Below are 21,212 nucleotides of genomic sequence, written 5' to 3'. Positions count from 1 at the left end.
TGTGATCGATTCCTCCTGGTATCTCTATTCTCATTGTTGGCCCTGTGGGGCTTATCTATCCTGGAATTCCCTGTGTTGCAGGCTCTTATCTGTAGCAGTGTGCATGGTCTGGTCTAATCTGATTTGTAAGGTAGAATTGAGGTCATGATAGGGGGAAGGAAGCATTGAAGAACCAGAAGAAAGTTGTGTGTTTCATCGGTACTGTACTGCACCCATTCACATTGGGTATGGTTTGTTCTGGGTCTTAGATGATAACTGATCCCATCGATACCTCATGATCACATAGGCTGGTGTGCTTCCATGTGGGCTTTGTTGCTTCTCAGCTAGATGGCTGCTTGTTTATCTAAAAGCCTTTAAACCCCAGACACTATATCTTTTGATAGCCGGGAACCATCAGCTTTCTTCACCACGTTTGCTTATGCACCCATGTTATCTTCAGCAATTGTGTCTGGAAGGTGAGCATCACAGAATGCCGGTTTATTAGAACAAAGTATTCTTGTGTTGAAGGAGTACTTGAGTCAATGCCCATTGTTCATCTGCACCCTTAATTCTTAACATATAGATAGATATAAGTACATAGATCTATTCCCCTCTCATTATCTATAAATATATTTACATATGTACATGCCTGTATTCGGACTTCTATAAATGTCCTTTGCCTCCTGGTTCTTTCCTCTATTTCCTTTTACTTTCCTTTTGTCCCACCATCATGTTCGGCTTTCATTCGGGTTTATTAATTCCTTGCTGCTACATTGCTCTTGATTAAGCCCCAATAGTCATCCTACATCCTCTCCATTGATTTTAGTTCACTTGTTCCCTTGTCCCTCTGTTAGTTTCCCCCCACCTTCTTTTCTCCCACCTCCCCTTCTCCTGTATCCTCTGGGAAACCATTCATCCCATTCTTTTTGTCTCCAAATTGTTTATCCTGCCTATCTTATCTAGACAGACATGCAGAGATACTAATAAGTGCAAAACCCAGGCAAAGCCATACAAAACAAAGGAAATCAAAACAAAAAAATAATAACAACAACAGGAAAAAAACAAAATAACAACAATAAAAAGAAAGCCACTGACAAAAATGGAAAAACCTATAAATAGTTTAAGGTCTGTTTGTTGGCCTTTATGAGTGTTTTCCTGTCCAGTCTGATGGGGTGCCACACTCTGTCTCCAAAGTCTAATTTTGGTATTTCCTAGGGACTTCATCACTTTGCTCCCCTTGCTGCTCTGTTCCATGCCCTTGTTTCACCCCAGTGTGATGGGGTCAGATTAAGCACAATTCCCACACTGTGCCTCCATTGTTGTCCCCATAGCACTATAGTTCAGTGAGGGATGAGCCCTATGGTCCTCTGTGTGCATTGTCTGCTCTGAGCAGGAACATCTACCTTGGGGCTTGGTGGGCCAGGATGTGTTCCTTTCACTCTGCATCCTTCTTCGATTAAAAACTATTCACATTCCTTAGCTCCGACCTCATTGTGATGCTAAAACAGTTTGAACTCACAGATGAGACCTCAGGGAGAAAGGCCTGCTGGTGTTCTCTCATCCTATGGAGCAGTTCTACTCGGCCCTGTCACACAGGCTCTCTGGGTTGACCTTGGCTCAGTGACATTTAGTAAAGCCCTCTGAAAGGCCTAGAAGCAATAATAAATCACTAGCAGTGAAACTCCCTAACATCCAGATGTGACCTTGAAATAGCATTTCTCTCTTAAAGAAAAAAGGACTGATTCCAAACCTAGGACAGAAAATGGACAAGATGATCTTTCACATCTTATCTGAAAGCAAAGCAGCTTTATAAGATTATTGGTGTTTTCTTAAAAGGACCTTAAAAGCTAACTGTTGGGCTTTCTTTTGACAGCAATGAGCCAGTAAGACCACAAAGCAAAGATGATTTATTGCAGTGGGTTGAGCAGATCAGTATAGAAACTCTTTTCAGTTCAAATTCTGAAAAAAATTTAAGCTCCCTGAGGTTATTAGAGTGTCAGTTTATTGTCTAAAAATTGATAAAGAGAAGAAAATAATCAAACATTTATCCTGCCTCTTCTCTCTGAAATAATAATTTCTGGTGAAACCAAGAGGTAATGGTGGAAAGTACTTCATTGAGAATCACAGCTAATAAATGCAAAAGCAATGATGGAATTGGGAAATCCCTTCCCAACCCCTGATGAATCTAGGCAAAGACTGTCGGTGAGGTGAAGATTTGGTTGGGGCTGTAGGAGCTGCTTCCGAGGGGGCCCGCTGATGATCATCCACAGAAGGCCTCAGGTTCTGCCACGTGGTCTGCCCTGTGGCTCCTAGAGTATTCTCGCAGCATGGGTAGCCGGCTTCCCATGAGTGAGTGATCTCAGAGGATCACAAGCCTAAGTGCTGTTTTTAGCCTTGGAAGTCACAAACCATCCCATCCACCATATTCCATTCCCTATAAGCGAACCATTGAGTCTGGTCCACAGTAAGAAAAGAATTAAGCTCCATCTCTTGAAAGGAAGAGTACCAAAGAATTTATTGGCGATATGAGATACTAGTAATCATAACTTTATTGTAGTTTTTAAGAGCTATTATCTGTTAAAGGTATATTCTGGGTTTTGTTTTTGTTTGTAGTATAGTGGATGTCCAGGGTTTGCTTTTAAAAAGTAGTAGATGGGAATATAGTGAAGCTGGATGATGGAGTCCCACCTTTTCGTGTTCTTAAAATTTTCTTTTTCCACATTAAAAAGTTTAAAAAAATCGAACAGTTATGCTGATACAATTGATGTATAGATTGTTATCAGAACTGTAAGAGCCCCCAATAAAATGATCTTTTAAAAAATAAATTTTTAAAAAATAGTTGAGTCATACCCAAGAAAATATCCAGAAAACTCCCCTTTTTAGCTTACCTGTGTGCCGCCTGCCGTCCAACAGAACTTCTCTTGCATCTTCCGGCGGGAGAGACGCTGCTGCTGCTGCTGCTGCTGCTGCTGCTGCTGCTGCTGCTGCTGCTGCTGCTGCTGCTGCTGCTGGCTGCTGCTCTTCGGTCTTTGCTCAGTGCAGCATGGCGGTTGCCAACCTCTGGAAGATGCCTTCCATATTTGAAGGCACTCTATAAGAATGATAGCCACTATTTTTTTAAGTTAAAAAAATTTCTGTAGAGTTTACTCAGATAGTTTTACTTTAAATTTCTGAATATCAACTATCAAACCTTTTGTTGGGTGAGGGAGAAAGGGGAAAAAATGAGGAGCTGATACCAAGGGTTCAAGTAGAAAGCAAATGTTTTGAGAATGATGATGGCAACAAATGTACATATGTGCTTGACACAATGGATGGATGGATTGCCTTGACACAATGGATGGATGGATTGCAATAAGCGTTGTACTAACCCCCAGTAAAATGATTAAAAAAACATTTTGCCTATAGGTTCCTGACACAGATAAACCACTGACTCCTCAATTTTTATTTCCACTAATTCAAGAGAGAGAGAGGTGGTACAAAATAAAGAGACAGTTCATCCTTGAGGTGTTTGAATCCGTAAGGTTAGTGCTTTCTACCTATCAGATCTGTGTAGGACTTGGTGTGAGCATCCCACTTCAGCAGATTTTGTTTTAAAGAGCTTGTTGCTCGGTGGGTTTGTGGGCTTGTTCTCTGCCCTACTGGCAGCTTGGGCGCTCTCCTGACATTACTGTTGATGTGCCTGAGAAGTGGTGATCTGGGCTTCTTAAGGATGGTGCCTTGTCTTAGTGAACTATTCCTTCCCCGTGCCTGACTCAGCGTAAACTGTATGTACATTATATACATCTATCTATAATAGGTGAATTAGTGGACATAGGAGTGTATGCATGCCATTTTCAACTTAGACACTCATTTGGGGGAGCTTACTAAATTAATATTTTAGTAGGTTAGAGATTTTAAATATCTTTTCTAAAGGTATTTTCATGTGAGGGAAGCCATGGGGGGAAAAGATTTAAAATATTACTTACATAATTTAAACTTTAAAGTCATTGAGGCTCTGAAGTTAGGTACATTAATTTTGTTGACGAGTCTTCCTCTTTGTGATGATCTCACAATGCTGTAACTGGTGGCGGGGTCATGATAGCTGGACCAGGACCTCCAGGACCGTCTATCGCTGCCCTCTGCTTGGCGGATGAAATAAAGGAGGGGTTTGTTTGAGATTACAAAGCCAGCGGATGGAACAATTGGGGCTAATTGTTACTTCTTGGGTTAATTCCAGGGTATGTTTAACCAGTTGTTGAGTTGAATGAGTCCTGCTGCCTCCAGGTGTGCCCAGATAGACTGTGCTCTGTAGAATTTTTGCTGGCTGGTTTTTCATAAGTAGATTCCCAGGCTTTTCTTTGGAAACACCATTGGGTGGACTGAACTTCCAGCCTTTCAGATAGCAGCTGAGCCATGTTAACCATTTGTATCACCCAGGAATTGTTTTTTTCTTATATTGCTACTGCTGTAATAGTAAGAGTTGTGATAATAATAATGTGCTGTTACTTGCCACTGTAAGTGTAAAATCACTTTTTTAAAAAAAAAACCTTTCATTGAGGAAAGCCAAAACTTCATAAGGTTAGGCCACTTTTCCAAGCTACCCAGCTAGCATGGCAGAATTGGACCCATTCAGATTGGTTTGTTTTGCAAGTTCATTCCTTTATCCATGTACTCTACTGTCCGCTTTATGCACTGTGCCTTTAAAAATAAAATTCACAATCTTTTACAGGACTTACTGTGAAATTGCTTGTTTGGACCATTACAAAAATGGTCTCCTATTTCCTAATCTGGAAGGTGTGTAGGTTTGGTTACGAGTGTAATGAGGCCGCCACTCTGGCCATCTGCAGTATTGTGACTAAGGGCATGGTCTCCTCAGGTCTCGGTCAGTGACTCTTCCCGGCATCCTGCTGTCGAGGATGGCGTCCTCCCGGGTGATCTTCCTTGAAGCAGTGAGATCATAGGGAGAATGCTGCATATTCCAGACACTAGGGCTTTCATTTTTTTCATTGCAGCATTAACTTCTTTTGAATTTTTTATTTGGAATTTCTGTGGAATTGGAGCAGGTACATTCACAAAAGTTTTGAGTCAAGAAATTTTAAAAAATGTACTCATCTCCAAGGATAGTTATTAAAGATAATATATCAGCCTTATGTAAATGTTTTAAAACTGTGTCATCATCAGCTGGCACACAGTTTAGCATAACTTGGTTGTTGTTTTTTTCAGGTATTTTCATCATGTTTAAAAATTAAGCTGATTATTTCTCCTATATTTTAACTGCTACTGGGCTTTCTTTTTCCCTTCTTATACACCCACTCCTCACTTATCAACATGATTACATTCTAAAGACTAGGTCATTATGTGAAAAGAAGCATGATTCAGAAGCGGTGGGTGGCTACATCATTACATAATGCCAAAATGCATAACTGCCAAACCACGGGGAATTGTGATCTAGTCAAGTTCACATAATTTTAACCATCACAGCCAGACTCATGCTATGCACCTTGACATTCGTTATTGCTAGACTCAAGTTGTTAATGTGCAAAATAGTTATATAGTAGCCTTTTCTACTATTGTCATAAATGCAAAATGTTAGGTAATGAGATGGTCACTGAGTGAGAGAAGTAGGTGTGTACGGTTTGAGCAAACGTTAAAGTCAGTAATGAAGTGGAAAGTCTAGTAGCACTTGGTACAGCGTGGACTCTGTATAGCTCATTGAAGAAAGGAAGCTCCTCTCTTCCCAGCTGCTCTCCAAAAGCAAAACGTGTCTTCCTTTAGCGACCGCTGAGCCTGCTAAAGCTCCTTCCATGTTAGATTTTTTCTAACTATCCCTAATGCAGTCATTCATTTTAGTTCTTCATATCGCATTTAGTTCTTCATATCATACATTAGATACGCAGGTGCAATCTATTGCTAAGTCCCGTTCCTGGGAAATAGCTTTTCAAGTAGTGTTTAATACAAGCCTCACATACGCTGTATTGCCAGCAATGTGAAAAATGTTTTTGGAAGAGATTTTACAACACACTTCTTTTTTTTTTAAACAACATACCTTCTTAAAGCGTTTCAAGAAATTATTAGACCAGGGGCGTAGAGTATCAAGTGCATCTAGATCCAAGAGGCCATACCTGATTTATGTTTGTTCTTTAACAGCCATGGATAATATTTAAGAAACAGACATAAACCTACATGACCCAAAATAAACTCATAGTTTTGGTGTCAAACACTACTCATTGGAGCCTTTATTGAGTGGAAATCAGTATACTAAACAAAAGCTTACTCTTAAGTGGAGTGTCCTTCATAGAGGGACAGTTTTTATCCAGACATTTCATTGTGAGGAGGCCTGGTCTCAGTTCTCCTATCACTTTTTAAAAAAATATTTAAGAGTTAGAGTTTAAAAGGAGGACTTTTGACCCATACAGTATACATTAGCAACTATTAGAAATAATAATAGTTAACGGTTCACTCTTACTGTGTGCCAGGCATTCTCCTCTATACTTCAGCACATGCTTTCACTTCATCCTGTAACAATGTGAACGGATATAAATATGTCTGTTATTCCCATTTACAGGTAAAGATTTAGTCGTGGTGCAAAGCCAACTAGTCAGTCGCAGAGATAAAATATTTGAATAAAGTTTTTTGACTCCAAGAAATCTATGTGCTTCAGCATTTTTACTAAACTGTAACCTTAGCCTCACTTATCAACAATAAAATATTTTGAAGATTCTGGAAAATGATTTGTTAAAACAATATACCAGTGTTGAGTTTTCTTTTAAAAGGTTTTTAGCAGCAAATCTAAATCTAGAGTTTTGGCAAGCCTCAGCTAATCATTCTTCATTTGCAAAAGATTTTCATTTGCTCGTCTAGATTGGTTCATGTAGTCGTCAGCCACCGGTCACGTGACATTAGTTACCTAGTTGTGCCGCTCCAGATTTTGTAATAAGTCTATTTAAAACTTAATAAGAAAGTTATTAATAAGACTTAATAATAAGTCTATTTAAAACTTGATAAGATTTTTTTTGAATTTTCTATTCAGAAACACGTCATCTGCTTTATTTCTGTTTTTAATTATAGTTTTCATATGAGGGAGTTCAAAAAGTTTGTCAGAAATGGAATTTTTTTTAATGGATGTTTTCCATGAACTTTTTGAAGCCCCCTCATATATATACTTCTAAGTATTTATCTCTCCTATAACCCAAGAAACTTGTATTAAGAAAAAACAATCAATATTCAATATATTGTGCTGTCTATTCTTAATATAACTACACTAATGATAATTACATGGTCTGTCATGAATGATCCTAATAGTTATGTCTCTCTTAACAGATTTTATTAAACAAAGAAGAGCAGGACTGAATGAGTTCATTCAGAACTTAGTTAGACACCCAGAGCTTTACAACCAGTAAGTAATTTTCATTGTGTTTCTAAGGAGGCAGTAAAATCAAACTTTAGAATGGGAAAATACTAATATATATAATGGTAAGTCAAAAAGTATTGCACAAAGCATAGACTCTCTTTATTTAGCAAACATGCCAACACTACTGTTGAGAAGCTCTTGTTTCTCAACATCTCTGCCCTGTAGGTCCATCCATTTCTGAAGGCAGTGTCTCAGCATCTCTAACCCTTCCCCAAGAATTCTGCACGATTCAAGTTATACCACATCAGCGTGGCATTTGGGCATCCTCAAGGAATTCAAATCATGGTCCCTTTCAATATTCTTTGAGTTTTGTGAAAAAATAAGGAAACTAATTCTGAAGGGGCAAGACCAGTGTGTATGTCGGATAGGGTGAGGTTTCCCAAGGAAATTCTCATAAGGTCCGCCAGTCCTTGCTGCCCTTGAAGAATGAGCAGGGGCATTGCTGGAGTGGGGAAAATCCACTGGTGCATTTTTCCTGGCCTTTTTCTCAGCAATGCAGCTTTCCATTTCCTTAAAACTTCTTTCTGATAAATCCCCATCACCCTGTGTCCTTGAGAAAATCTATCATGATGACCCCTTGGGAATCCTGGAAACAGGTGTCATAGCCCTCTGAGCCACGTCTGCCTGCCTTTGACCTGGCTCAGAAGATCCCCCGTGTAGCCACTGTTGTGACTAGATCTGGGTCTCTGGATTGTATTGGTAAATTCAAGATTTGTCCCTGGTTCTGACTGGTTCTGTAATTCATTTTCATTAACCTTGAGACTGATGGAAAGGTCAGCTCCTTGAGCTAGCTAATGTTTACCTGCATTGCTTTTGACATCTGTCAAGCCAAAAGCTTGCTGACACCAGGAGGGTCACTTGAAATGGAAAGTGTTGAACCACGTGAGGTCCCAGCTTTGGTATGTCTGTCCTTCTCCCTCCAGTCTCTGGGAGTGAGCTGTCATTTCTTTGTCAAAGGGGATGGTCTTCCCTCTCTTGGCTCATCTTTGAGGTCTTCCCAACTTTCCTTAAAACACTTGATCCATTGAAAAAGTGTCTTTTATTGAAGACAGTATTCCCATAAACTTGTTGCAAAGTTTCAGTGATTTGAAAAGATACCCACTTCAGTCTTGTTAACATTTTGATACTATCTATCCCTGACATAAAGATTTTTTCCATGGCACAAAAATATCCTGTTTTGGAAAAAAGGACCCCTTTAGTGAATCTAACTGCATTCTGCAGAGAACTTGTTCGTGGCCATCAGTGATCACAAAGACATGTGTACACACATTTTGTTGGAAATAAATACATATATGAACTGGAAACCCAGTAGCAATACTTTTTGACTCACCTGTATGGTATCTATAGAGTGTTACATGCTAAATATGTTTGTAAAATTTTCCTCCAGCACTTTCCCCCTGATATTTATCATCTCTTTTTTTCTCCAGCACTTTAAGGCTCTAGTTAAAATCTTCCTTTTGCACTTGCATTAGTTTTGCAGATTAAATGTGAAATAAATTTGCATGTTACATAGTTAAAGCACTTTGCTCATTATGTGATCTGATATGCATTCAAAAATATTGATGAAGTATTCTTTGTGCACTGTGAATACAAAGATAAGTGAGTATTGTACCTCCTTTTCCAGGAGCCTTAGTTTCAGAGGACAGACATTGTCGCTGTAGCTGTTTTGTTGTTGTGTTACGTCCTGTCCCGTGCCATCCTCACAATCATTAATGTGTGTGGGTTCATTGTTGGAGCCACTATTCCAATCCCATCTGTGTGAGTCCGGGTTGACTGGAGAAACAAATTCATACACACTCATATCAAAGAGTAATTGTATATTAAGAAAACATCCTAACCTAGTCCAGATGAAGTCCATGAATTCGATATTAGCCCATATTATGACTCCAGTCCATAAATTCCTCTTAAGACTCACATAGTACATGAAATGGAAGATCATAGGCCAATAGGTGGAAAGTCTTATGGATCCAGTGGCAGTGGCAGCATCTCAGTGCTGGCATGGGGCTCCATGTGGCTCCTCCAGCTCCAAGGCTCTGGCTCCATCAGCATAGCTCCATGTAGCTTGTCAGCAGGACAACAAGCTGTGTGTGTGTATTGCCTCTAGGGAAGAAGACAGGAATTTCCAAAATCCTCAGGAGAAGGCCATGCCCACACAGAGGCCTCGTTGGCTATGACCTGATTGACAGACAAGACTCTCCTCCTTCGTTCAAGTTGACAGGAGATTATATAACTGCCACACCATCTCCTCGAAGATCTTTCTGATTTTTGGTGACCCCAGGGTTAGTTGAAGCAGTCTCCCACTTTCAGCACGTGCTGCCATCTCGTGGGGGGTCTGTAATGGCCGCATCCTACCAACCCCAGCAGCAGAGACTCCCCCTTGGGATGGATACCAAAAAGCCCCCCAAAAACTCACTGCAATCTGGCTGATTCTGACTCATAGCAACCCTGTAGGACAAAATGGAACTGCCCCATTGGTTTCCAAGGCTGTACATTTTTACGGACTAGAAAGTGACTTAGCGAGTTTGAACTGTTGACCTTTCAGTTAGCAACCCCTCTCATAATCCACTTTGCCACTAGGGTCCCTTTGGGACATTATGTGTCCTACTAAGTGTATGAAAATTCATATTGGGGGAGGCAGAAGGGATGCAGCCTCAAACCACTAGCCTTTCTGAGATAGAGAAACCCGTTTTATTTACAGTCTGGGAAACCCTTTGTATTGCTGCTCTGAGTTGCAGTCAACTCAGTGGCTCTGTGTGTGGTTTGGGTTTTTTTTTTTTTAATTGTAGTCCCAACATATGTGGGATGGCATAGGGAATTATATATTAGGCTGCTAATCAGAAGGTCAGCAGTTCAAACCATCCAGCCACTCTGTGGGAGAAAGATGAGATGTGCTACTGCAGTTAAGAGTTACAGTCCCAGAAACCCAGGGCAGCTGTCGTACCCTGTCTATACGGTTGCTATGAGTTGGAATCAATTTCATGGTATTGAGGTTTTGGTCTGTTTCACAGATCATGAAGGGATTAACTGTGGGGGGCAGGGAAACGGGCTATTGATCAACTCAACTATTTTTGGTTTCAGTGATCCCAGATGTGTCAGAAAACTACACATATAGTAATTACTTTTAGGATAATTGTTTCAAAATACGGTCTTTCGGTGGTGAGTCTGAAAACACTGTTAAATTACTTCATGTTCATATCTGTGCCTAGAAAGACACCTTGGTCACATTCACATATAGACAGAGGAACTCTGGGAAGTGCTTCAGATATCTCCCTTTAATTTTCCTTTATTATTTTTATTTCTTTTTAGACTACTTCGCACATATATGCCCTACCTACCTACTTACCTATATATCTCACTATAAATAAAATTGTAGCCATATCATGAATATCTAGGAACACATTTAGATGGTGTTCCACTCTGATGGTTCCACAGGAAGTAGGTTCTGAGGCAGGTGGACAAAGAATATAAAGCATCCCACGGCCTGCCCGCGTACAGTCTTTAGAAGTGAGGATGGTGAGACTTCATCTAATGTACCTGAATTAGGTCGTCAGGAGGGCACAGTCCCTGGACAAGGACATCGTGTTTGATAAAGCAGAGGGCAGCAGAAACTAGAAAGATCCTCAAGGAGATGGACAGGCAAAGTGATTGAGATGAAATATTCCAAAATGTTAGTAATGGTAGTATCTTTTCATGTAGTAGATATAAAGATCTTCCTCCTTTGGGGGAAATTTTGTTCTTGGGTAGAATTCACCATTTAAAAGTATGCCGTTCGTGGGTTTCGGTTGCTTCCATCGTCACTAATCTCAGAGCACCTCCATCACTGCAAAACCAAATCCTAGCTTTCTCAGCTCCACCTTCCTTTGTCTCCTGCCAACCACTAATCCACACTCGGGTTTGTCTGTTCTGGAAATTGTGCGTACATGGAGCCATGCACTGTGTCTGTTGATCTTCTTTCATTTAGCATAATGGTAAAGGCCAAATATTCCATCGTATGCACATACCACATTTTAATTGTCCATTCATCGGTTGATAGACATTTGGGTCTCTGTATTTTGGCTCTTGTGGATCGTGCTGAGAGTACCTCCCTGTGTTAGTCTGGGTAAACTAGAAAGACAAATTCATAAACACTCATTCGGCTTTCCTCCTGCAGTCGGCATCATTGTGTGCATTTTGTGAGATTGAAGAGGACTTTGTAGATTGGTATCGGACATATGGGCTAGTGTTGGACTTACGGCCTTGGACAGCACTGGGTTGGATGCTTTCTTAATGTACACTTACCCTTTATATTAAAACTCTGTCTTATACATACGTTTCTGTGGATTTGTTTCCCTAGTTTACCCAGACTAACACACCCTTAAAATTTTTTTCTTTTTTCCCAAGATTTCTACAAGGAATATATAGTGTGTGTATTTAATTACTAAGGCCAATTTGAAAGGGAAGAGTGGTAGTTACATAATCTTGTCAATTTGAGACTTGTGAGTGAAGGAGTGGAGCTTGCCTGTCAGTCAGGTCACTGCTGGATGACTTCATTGGGAGGCGCTAAGGAGATAAATAGCTTGCTGGAGGTGGGACTCTCCTTGTGAGGCATGCTTGCTGACAAGACACAGCTAGCTTCCTGAGCTGGAGGAGCCATGTGGAGACCCTACCAGTGCTGAGATCTTACACCGCCACTGGATCCACAAGACTTCCCACCCACTGGCTGTGATCTTGTTGCAGTCAGTGTCATTGCATGTGTTTGTGAGTCTGAAGAGGACTATATAGACTGGTATCAAACATATAGGCTAATATCGGACTTATGGACTTGATCTTGACTGGGTTGGGATGTTTTCTCAATATTCAAAAGCTCTTTCTTATACATATATGAGTGTCTATGAATTTGTTTTTCTAGTCTACCCAAACTAACACAGGGAGGTACTCTCAGGTGTAGAGATGTAATCATTCTTCAGGATCATCAGTAACCCATTCAATGCCCTTCTTTTATTTAAATCCATGTTTTTCTTTTCATTTCTTCACTACTGATACCCACTTTTAATATATTTTATATATGTCCCTTAACATGTGTTTAACTTGGGAAATTTTAGAATGAATCTTGGACCTTTTGCTTATATATATAAATAGTACTGTGTGTTAGGCAGGATACTCTAGAGAAACAAAACCAGGACACATGATTAATTTTATATATATATGGATAGGTTTATACAGCAAGAAGTAATAGAACAGCTAATTAGTCCACACAGCAGTACAGAAGGCTCAGTTCAACTTCTGTGAAACAATTATATACTGGAAATCGTTCAGCTCACCAGGGCTGCCAGGTCCAAGGGCAAGGAATCAGACAGCTAAGTCTCCCTCAGACAATGCAGGCAGAGTCTACCCATAGGCAATAAACAGCAGGGCAGGTCAGCAACAAGCAGTAGCTCAGGAGCTTAGCAAAGCAGGAGCAGATGGGATATCAAACTCAAGCAGTGCGAGGTGATAGGATCTGCCAACCTCAAGCTCAAGTGACACGTATGAAGGAAGCAGGATTCAGGTCTCGAAAAAGCCTCAAGCTCTGGCTACAGGTTGCACAGGTTGGCTTGGTTCACAGGTTGAGGCAGAGAACTAGCTAAAGCAGCAGCATGCTGATCTGATCACCAGAGAGCCAGAGGTGGGCCTTGCAGTGCCATTTATCTCTGTGGCCTCTAATCAAACTGCGACCTGATTAATCCCATATGTTCCTATTAGCCAGGTTGGCACAATGAACCTAACTATCGCATACTATAATATAGATCTCAATGTGTTGTTTTTTTTTTCCAGCAAAACTTTTTTTTTTTCCGGCATAACTATTGTTAAGGCCTTTCTATGCACTCTGGGCACCTCCTGTTCTTTGTTCTGGAATACATCCTGATACTTTCTGACAGGCAGTGACCATAGTTTATTTTCTCATCTCTCGGGCATCTCACAGTTCTTATGGTTGAGCCTAGTGTTGCAGCCACTGCATCTGCCCACCTCCTTGGTGCTCTCCTTCTTTTTCAATGACCTTCTACTCTGTCAAACAGGATGTTCTTTCCCAGCAACTGGTCACCCCTGGTAACGTGTCCAAAGAACATTAGATGGAATCTTGCCTTCCTCGCTTTCCAGGAGGGTTCTGACTGTACTTCTTCCAAGGCATAAACATGGAATTTCTGGGCTCGGGCAAACGCACCACCATGCTACCAAGCATTGCCAGGTGCAGCCTAAAAGAGTTCCCTTTCCTGCACTCTTCAGCAGCATGTGAGGCCGTTGCTTTCCTTTTGGTTTCATCCGGTTCTGATTCTTGCCACTTAATAGACATAAAATTATGAATGATACATGGCTATCATTTCCAGGTGTATTTCTTTAATGACTAGTGAAGTCTCACATCTTCATAGATTTGCTCACTGTGTTGCTTTTCATTTCTGCGCGCATTCCTCTGCCCATCTGTTAGTGGCATCTCTCACCTTTGTGTTGGGCATTTAGCTTTGTTTCTTTTATAATATTAGTGGATTTTGTTTGGTTTTCTTGATGTACATGCTAATCTTGTCATTTTTAATCTTCATTTTAAAAGGGAGGAACGCTGTGGGAAGATGCCTCTGAAGTCCTGACAGCGTTCATTTTTATTTTCAGTCCAGATGTCCGAGCATTCCTGCAGATGGACAGTCCGAAACACCAGTCAGATCCGTCCGAGGACGAGGATGAAAGAAGTACGCAGAAGGTAGTCCAAGATGACATTAGAAGCAGCCTACAGGACAGGATTTTTACGTCAAGTCGTTTTAACCATAGTAGTTTTTTTTACTCTGTAGAGTATGTAAAATAAGCATGTGCACCTCATTCTGGTCACTATATGAAATTTATAGACAGTATACTTTATTGTAAAAAGTAACACAGCATTTAAAGAAAGTTTTGCAAATGCAATGAAAAGTTTTACCCATATTGCCACCACCCAGTCCTAGTAATTGTTAATACTTGAGTAGTTTTCTTCTCAGTCTTCTTTTGATAAATAGATGTTTTGAAAATTATCTAATCTTAAATAAGCACCATATGCAATTTCATATCTTTTCTTTCCTTTAGATCAGTGGTTCTCAACCTTACTGATGCCATGACCCTTTAACACAGTTCTCCTCATGTTGTGGTGACCCCCCAACCATAAAATTATTTTCATTGCTACTTCATAACTGTAATTTTGCTACTGTTATGAATGGGGTGACCCTGTGAAAGGGTTGTTCAACCCCCAGAGGAGTCGCGACCCACAGGTTGAGAACTGCTGCTTTAGATCATAATTTTTGTTCATTATAGATAGTCTTCATTATCCTCGGCATACTTGAAATTGTGGTGTGAATTTTGGTCAGCAGGGAAGGCCTTTTCAAGTAGAACATTACATACATCTTCCTTTGCCTCGTCAGGTTTTCATAAGTAGAACAGTCCTTAGTGCCATCATGGGTTACTTGTTCATGGCCAGTGATTGAGGGAAGGCAAACAAGGGATTGAACCGCAGCCTAATCATGCAACTTAAGTCCATGGTACCCTTGTGAGGGAGGGGCCTTGCAAATAAGGTGGATGGAACCCTGATGAAGGGACTGCCACGGTGTTAGGCTCACAATAAGCCGTCCTGGAAGCAAGAAGGGTGGGACTCACTACCAACAAGAAAGAAGAGCCAGAAATCGAGCACCTGGAATCAGTGCACTGAGAACCCCATAGTCCCACAAACTATGAGAGAGAGAGCGAGAGCACTGTAGCATATGGAAGACGGCAGGAGGTTGTGGCACCGCAGAAGCTCGGGTGGTCGTCGCACAAGACGGCTGTGGGAGGGCTGTCACCTGCCCAGGGAGCCCCATGGAGGACTTGGCAGCAGAAGGCCCTTGCTGGGCCCAGCAGCAACAGAGTCCCAGGAGGACCTGGCAACAGGGGCAAGAAGCAGCTGGCTGAGAAATTGTATCCTGAGGTGTGCCTTTCCTTCCGACTCTATCTCTGGCCATTAGGGAGTAGGTCAACTTGATGGCCCTGTGTGATGGTAGGGGTGAAGTCTATTCTGTCCATCAGGTGGTAGCCTGGTCATGCCTTCTTGGGGGCTGTGGCCTTTGTATACGAGAGACATTGGGAACCTCTCACTCTTGGCCCTTGGCCTGCTTGGACTCTGTGTCTGCCTCCAGGGATGGCCCCATGTGGGCCACCAACCTTGGGAACTGTCAGTGCTCTGCCTTGATTTCACCAATCTTGGATCCATATGACTCAGCACCCATTGGCCTGTGCTCTCCCTGTCTTCCGCTTCACCTTTCTGCACCATCAGCCTGTAGCCATGAGTCTGAAAAAGACTCCAGTTATCCTTGGACTTCTGGACTTGAGTCAAGAAGGCTTCCTTGATATAAAGTAATGTATATACTCGAGTATAAGCTGACCCAAAAATCAGCCGAGGCACCTAATTTTACCACAAAAACTGCATTAAAAATGTGCTGGAAAACTTGGCTTATACACGAGTATATACGCTATTTCTTGATTAAAAAGTTCTTTCTTATATATTTGAGTATTACTAGTTTTGTTTCTCTGGACCACCCAGCCCTACGTAACCACCCTGAATTGTAGCTCATAACCATGAGGACTCTCTGAGCTCTGTACGGGCATCGCAAGGAGTTCTCCAGCCCACCAGAGGAGTAGCGAGTGCCCTGGGAGGACAGCTGGTGTCAGAATGGTTTTTTAAAAAGGTGGAAAGGAGGTGAGGTATGCCTGAGTTCTAACCCACCAGCTGCACCACAGGAGAAAGTGGAGACTTGATCCTCCCTAAAGAGTTAAAGCTGTGGAAACCCCCGCATGGGCCGTTCCACCCTGTCCTGGAAGATCACTCTGGGTTGGAATCAACCTGGTGGCAGTGAGTGACTCTGCTTGCTTGCTTGTTACTGTCTCTAGGGGAGAAAGATAAGGCTTTTCTACTCCCATAAAGATTTATAGTCTCAGAAACCCACTGGGGCAGTTGTACTCTGCCCTATAGAGTCTCCATGATTAAGTTTCAACTCAGTGGCACTGAGTTTAGTGTCTCGAGTAATGGACTTACACATTGGGTTGCTAACTACAAGGTCAGTGGTTCAAACCCACCAGTTGACCCTTGGGAGAAAGATGAGGCTGTGCTCCTGTATATATTTGAAGTCTCAGAAACCCACAGGAGGAATTCTGCCCTGTTGGGTTGCTGTGAGTCAGAGTCCACTCGTGGCAGTGAGCTTTCCTTCTTTTGTTTGTTTGTTTGTTTGTTTTAATGTCTCTAGAGTCATTGATCTTTGATGTATGACTTTCTCTTTTTCTTTATTAGTTGGGATTTAATACATACATCAAAATCATATCATTCGTGTCAATCATGTCAAGCAGAATTATACAATTGCTACCACAGTTTCCAAATATTCTTTTTCTACATGGATACCTTGGCATCATCTCCCTTTTACATTGGCATCACAAGTTTTCTGATCATCTAGTTAAAAATTTTTTTGCTGTATTCTTTATCTCATTTGGAGAAAAATTATAAACTCCTTCCATTAACTTTTTCACTGTACATTATTTTGATGAATACTATATATAAGCAAGAAATCCTAAATAGAGTATTTTATGAAAATTACTATTATCAATAAAAAGAAAATTTACTATTATCATTAGTATTATTTTTAATGTAAGGGGTTAATGAATTTAGTATTACAACCAAGTGTGTTCGAGTAGACTAGAGAACCAAATCCAGAGAAACTCATGTGTGTGCAAGAGCAATTGTCTATTGAGAAAACATCCTAACCCAATCTAGATCAGGTCCGTAAGTCTGATATTAGCCCATATGTCCAATACTAGTCCATAAATTATTCTGTAGACTCACACAGCGTTTGTAATGATGCCAAATGCAGGAAGATCACAGGCCAGTGGGTGAAAGCGCTAGTGGATCCAATGGCAGTGGAAGCCGGAAAGGGCTGTTCCACAGGTCTCTACCACATGGCTCACTCAGGTCTCAGCATAGCTCCACCTGGCTTGTCTACAGGAAGACAAAGGGGAGTTTCCCAGTATCTTTCTGATGGGTGTGACCTTTTGACCTGATTGACTGGCTAAACTCCACCCCGACATCCTATTGATCAAATTGACATGAATTTATATAATGACCACACCGAGCTTACTATTTTAATTTACCTTGTATAGCTACTGAATTTTGTACTTCTAAAAGTATATAATCTTTATTTTGGTCAAAATGGCAGCCAAGTATTGAAAAGCAGTTTAAGACTATTTAGTTACTTCCGCAAAACTTTTTCATGTAAATCTTAGGTCTGCTTAACATATAAAGCAGGTGAGCCAACAGTGAGTGTTGCTCCTGTTTGATGGCAGAGAGCTGAACGGGCGTGCGTGGGGCCACACTGCTAACTAGAAGATCTGAAGCTCGAGCCCACACTTAGTTCCGACTAGTTACATGTTACAACATGGTGGAGAAAGTATGGCTATCTTACTTATGAAAGCAATAAAATATAAATGCGTACAGCTAAAAAAACACATAATTGCTTGGTGAGCCATTTAATTTCAAAGGTAGATATTCAACTTATTGAAAAATATTTTACATTTTCAATTCATTGAAAAATATAAGGGTTACACACTGTGAATGGAGTTTGATCTCTATTCTAACTGAAGGAATAAACTAAAATTTTATATCACCATTTTTTGTTCTAAGCAGAATACCACAGGTTCACACTTGGTTTCTAGGAAACCTCAGTATCCTTTCTTCTTTTTTAATAATTTTATTGGGTACTCATGCAACTCTTAATCACAATCCATACATACATCAATGGTATAAAGCATATTTGTACATTCGTTGCCCTCATCATTCTCAAAACATTTGCTCTCCACTTACGCTCTTCATATTTTTACCCCAACATCAGTATTCTTATCTTTACTCTAATTACTTTATACAATAGGAAAAGATGTGCACAGTTTGCTCTTTAGAAATATAGTAAAATGTTAACTTGGACTAATGTGAGGAAGAACGGAATAAATTAGTAAAAGCCATGTTAATATAAGATAATTGAGTTAGCTCCGAGAACATAATTCAATTTAATCACTTTTTACACACAATTATCAAATTGTCTATCTCATGTAAAATATTATATTGTACCCATTGGACAGGAAATATCTTTTACTAGGAAAAGATGAAGCATATCATTTTCTTCTGCATTGGGACAGGGATTACCATTTCAGTCGTCACTGTTGCAGAGAGAAAGGCGTCCCTCAAAATCTGCCCCCAGCCCAGACGGCACAATTAGGATGAAAAACAGCCCTGTTTATAGTTCATTCGAGGTTCAGGCTGTCTGCTTCGAAGAGTTTAGACCCTCGGAAGCCGGTGGAGCATTACTGTGCATTGGAATTGGCTGGACAGCTGTGGGTTTGTTCAGGTCGGCTGGTCAACTTGCCTTTGCTGCTGCTGTTAAGCGCGATGGAAGCAGCTCTGACTCATGTCGACCGTCGGGGAGCAGAACAAAGCCCTGCTTGCTCCTGTGCCATCGCACAACTGAAGGCCAGCTCTACTTGGAAGAGGTGGCTCCTCACCGGTCCTATACAGGGTGTCTTCCAAGCAGCGGGGCTCATCTTCCGGCACACGGTTTTCAGGAGTAATCCACCTCTGACTTCTTCCCAGTCTGTCTTTGTGTGGAAGTTCAGCTGAAACCTGCCTGCCAGGTGACCCTGCTGGTATTTGAAATACTGGTGGTGCCGCTCCCAGCAACACAGCCTGTGCACACCAACACAGTACGCCGTGCTGTTGGTGCAGCGAGTTAAGCTCTTGAGTATTAGCTGAAAGCATGGCACTTTGAACCCATCTAGAGGCGTTGGGAAGGCAAGGCCGGTGATCTGCTTCTGAAAAGGCGCCACCATGAGCCAGAACAGATTTGATGGCAGCCACCACCACCAGGAGCAGTCAGCAGATTAACGTCAAAAGTACAGCGTTTGTGGTCATCGTGTCCTGTCTCGAATAGGCTGTTTCTTTTAAAATGTGGACAACAGTTATTGAGCCAATGTTTTAATGTACAATGATTCTTCTTAGAGTATGGTTTCAGTAGCTACCTTTTCCAAAGCACTGGCCACAGCTCACGTTATTCATCTGCCAGCTTCAAGCTTGATCGGTTAGCTTTTTCTTTAAAACTGCTATTGGAACCCACCATAATAAAATGACTGTGTTTTGATTGATTAGGTTTCTAAACAGCACTATACGAGTACTGAGAAACACGCATTGACGGGCAATCTTTGAAGCTCCATTCATAATGGTAGCGTTTTGTTTTTCCATCCAAACAGCTCCACTCTACCTCACAGACCATCAACCTGGGACCGTCTGGAAATCCTCAGTAAGTCTGCTTTTCTCCAAACAACCTTTCAACTAAAGGTTGCAAAGATATTTTTTATGGATGCTGGTAATTATACCAACTTAACCTGCAGCATAAGAAATAAAACTGTAGTTAAGGTGAATATAGTACGCTCATAAGCTTGGCTAATTTAGTCCTCTCGCTTTTCATTACTGTAGTAGAACCCGAGGGACTTTCGAATCCACAAGTTGTTAATTGAATTCTGCTACTTTTTACCACCTCTCTCTCTCTCTCTCTCTCTCTCTCTCTCTCTCTCTCTCTCTCTCTCTCTCTCTCTCTCATGTGCATGTGTGTGTCTCATCAGTAGATCGTATTTCCCAAAGGACCACTGTCCTGTGAGGTGTCTCGTGGTAAAAGCCTCTGTACCGCCTCATCAACCTTCTGGTCCTCACGATTGCTGGTGGTCTGAGCCAGGTTGTTTCAGAGGAGGTATGATGGACATTAGCCGATTGAAGGCTATCAAACGTCCTGTAGCTGGGCTTCCCCATATGCCCATGGCTATTTTACCACAAGGGAAATTTCTTTCTTCTTTTATTTTATTTTTTAACTTTTTGAGGAACACAGTTGGAGAAGTGCTGAAGACCAGCCAAGACATAGCCTAACTTCATCCTGCGCATCAGCCCCAGCAGTTAATTGAGGTTGAGGAAGAACTGCAGTGCCACTTCTTGCCTCCGTTTGAAGCGGCGCGCCAACTGATGAGTAGTGTTGACTGTGGGGCACAGGAAGAATGTAGTGTTGTCCGTCCTAGCTTCTAACGGTCCCGGCAGGCATATTAGATTGATTCTGAAATAACTGGGCTGCTGTCCCAGGCTGCTCTTCTCCCCTGCCCTGTGTTGTCCACTTGAGGAGTGAGCACAGGGACACCAGACAGCTTGTCCCAGAACGGGGCCTGAGGCGCTGCAGGGAGCCCTCCACATTCAGACCTGAAGGGCACTGGTGAAGGAGACAGAGAGACTAGAGAGATTGGAGGCAAATGAGGAGTATGTGGTCCTGAGGTCAGGCAGGACATGTTTCGAGGAGGAGAGTCGAATCAACTCTGGTCATGTGGCAGTAGGTTAAGTTCACTGAGGACTGGGACCTAAGCACTGGATTTAATAATGTAGCCATCCGTGGGCAGCTCCAGTGTCGTAGGAAGTCCAGGGACCTGACAGGAAAGCATCGAACAGAGAAATAAAGTAGGGGACAACAGGTACAGACCATGAGCTTAAACAGCTTCATTGAGGAGTTTTGCAAAGAAATGGGCTGGTAACAGGTCTGGAAGATTTGGTTTGGAGCCTCTGTTTCTGTCCGCTGATCATGCAGCACAAGAAGGAAAATTTGTTTTCAGTTAGGGTTACCATCAATTGTAACACCCCGTTTCTTTGCAAAACTCCTCCACTGTCTTTCAGTTGATGGTAACGTGTCTGGGGCCTGAGTAAACTGAGGTACCGCACCCTAATCTTACAACCAAACCTAGCAGAACCCATTACATCAGTGACTACATTGTGCTA

At 41.6% G+C, this 21,212-nt stretch overlaps 1 protein-coding gene across 1 annotated transcript in view; it reads left to right on the top strand.

Moving 5' to 3' along the window:
* Positions 1-21,212, top strand: part of SGK3 (serum/glucocorticoid regulated kinase family member 3) — a 77,469-nt gene that overhangs the window by 31,709 nt on the left and 24,548 nt on the right. Inside the window, exons 6-8 of the mRNA XM_075549610.1 lie at positions 7,279-7,354; positions 13,991-14,078; positions 19,655-19,704. Coding sequence (XP_075405725.1) covers positions 7,279-7,354; positions 13,991-14,078; positions 19,655-19,704 — 214 coding nt within the window. The remainder of the gene's footprint in view (positions 1-7,278; positions 7,355-13,990; positions 14,079-19,654; positions 19,705-21,212) is intronic.

Source organism: Tenrec ecaudatus, chromosome 5 (genome assembly GCF_050624435.1).
Source record: "Tenrec ecaudatus isolate mTenEca1 chromosome 5, mTenEca1.hap1, whole genome shotgun sequence".
Taxonomy (NCBI): domain Eukaryota; kingdom Metazoa; phylum Chordata; class Mammalia; order Afrosoricida; family Tenrecidae; genus Tenrec; species Tenrec ecaudatus.
Note: the sequence above shows the minus strand (reverse complement) of the source record. Positions and strands in the feature narration are given on the sequence as shown.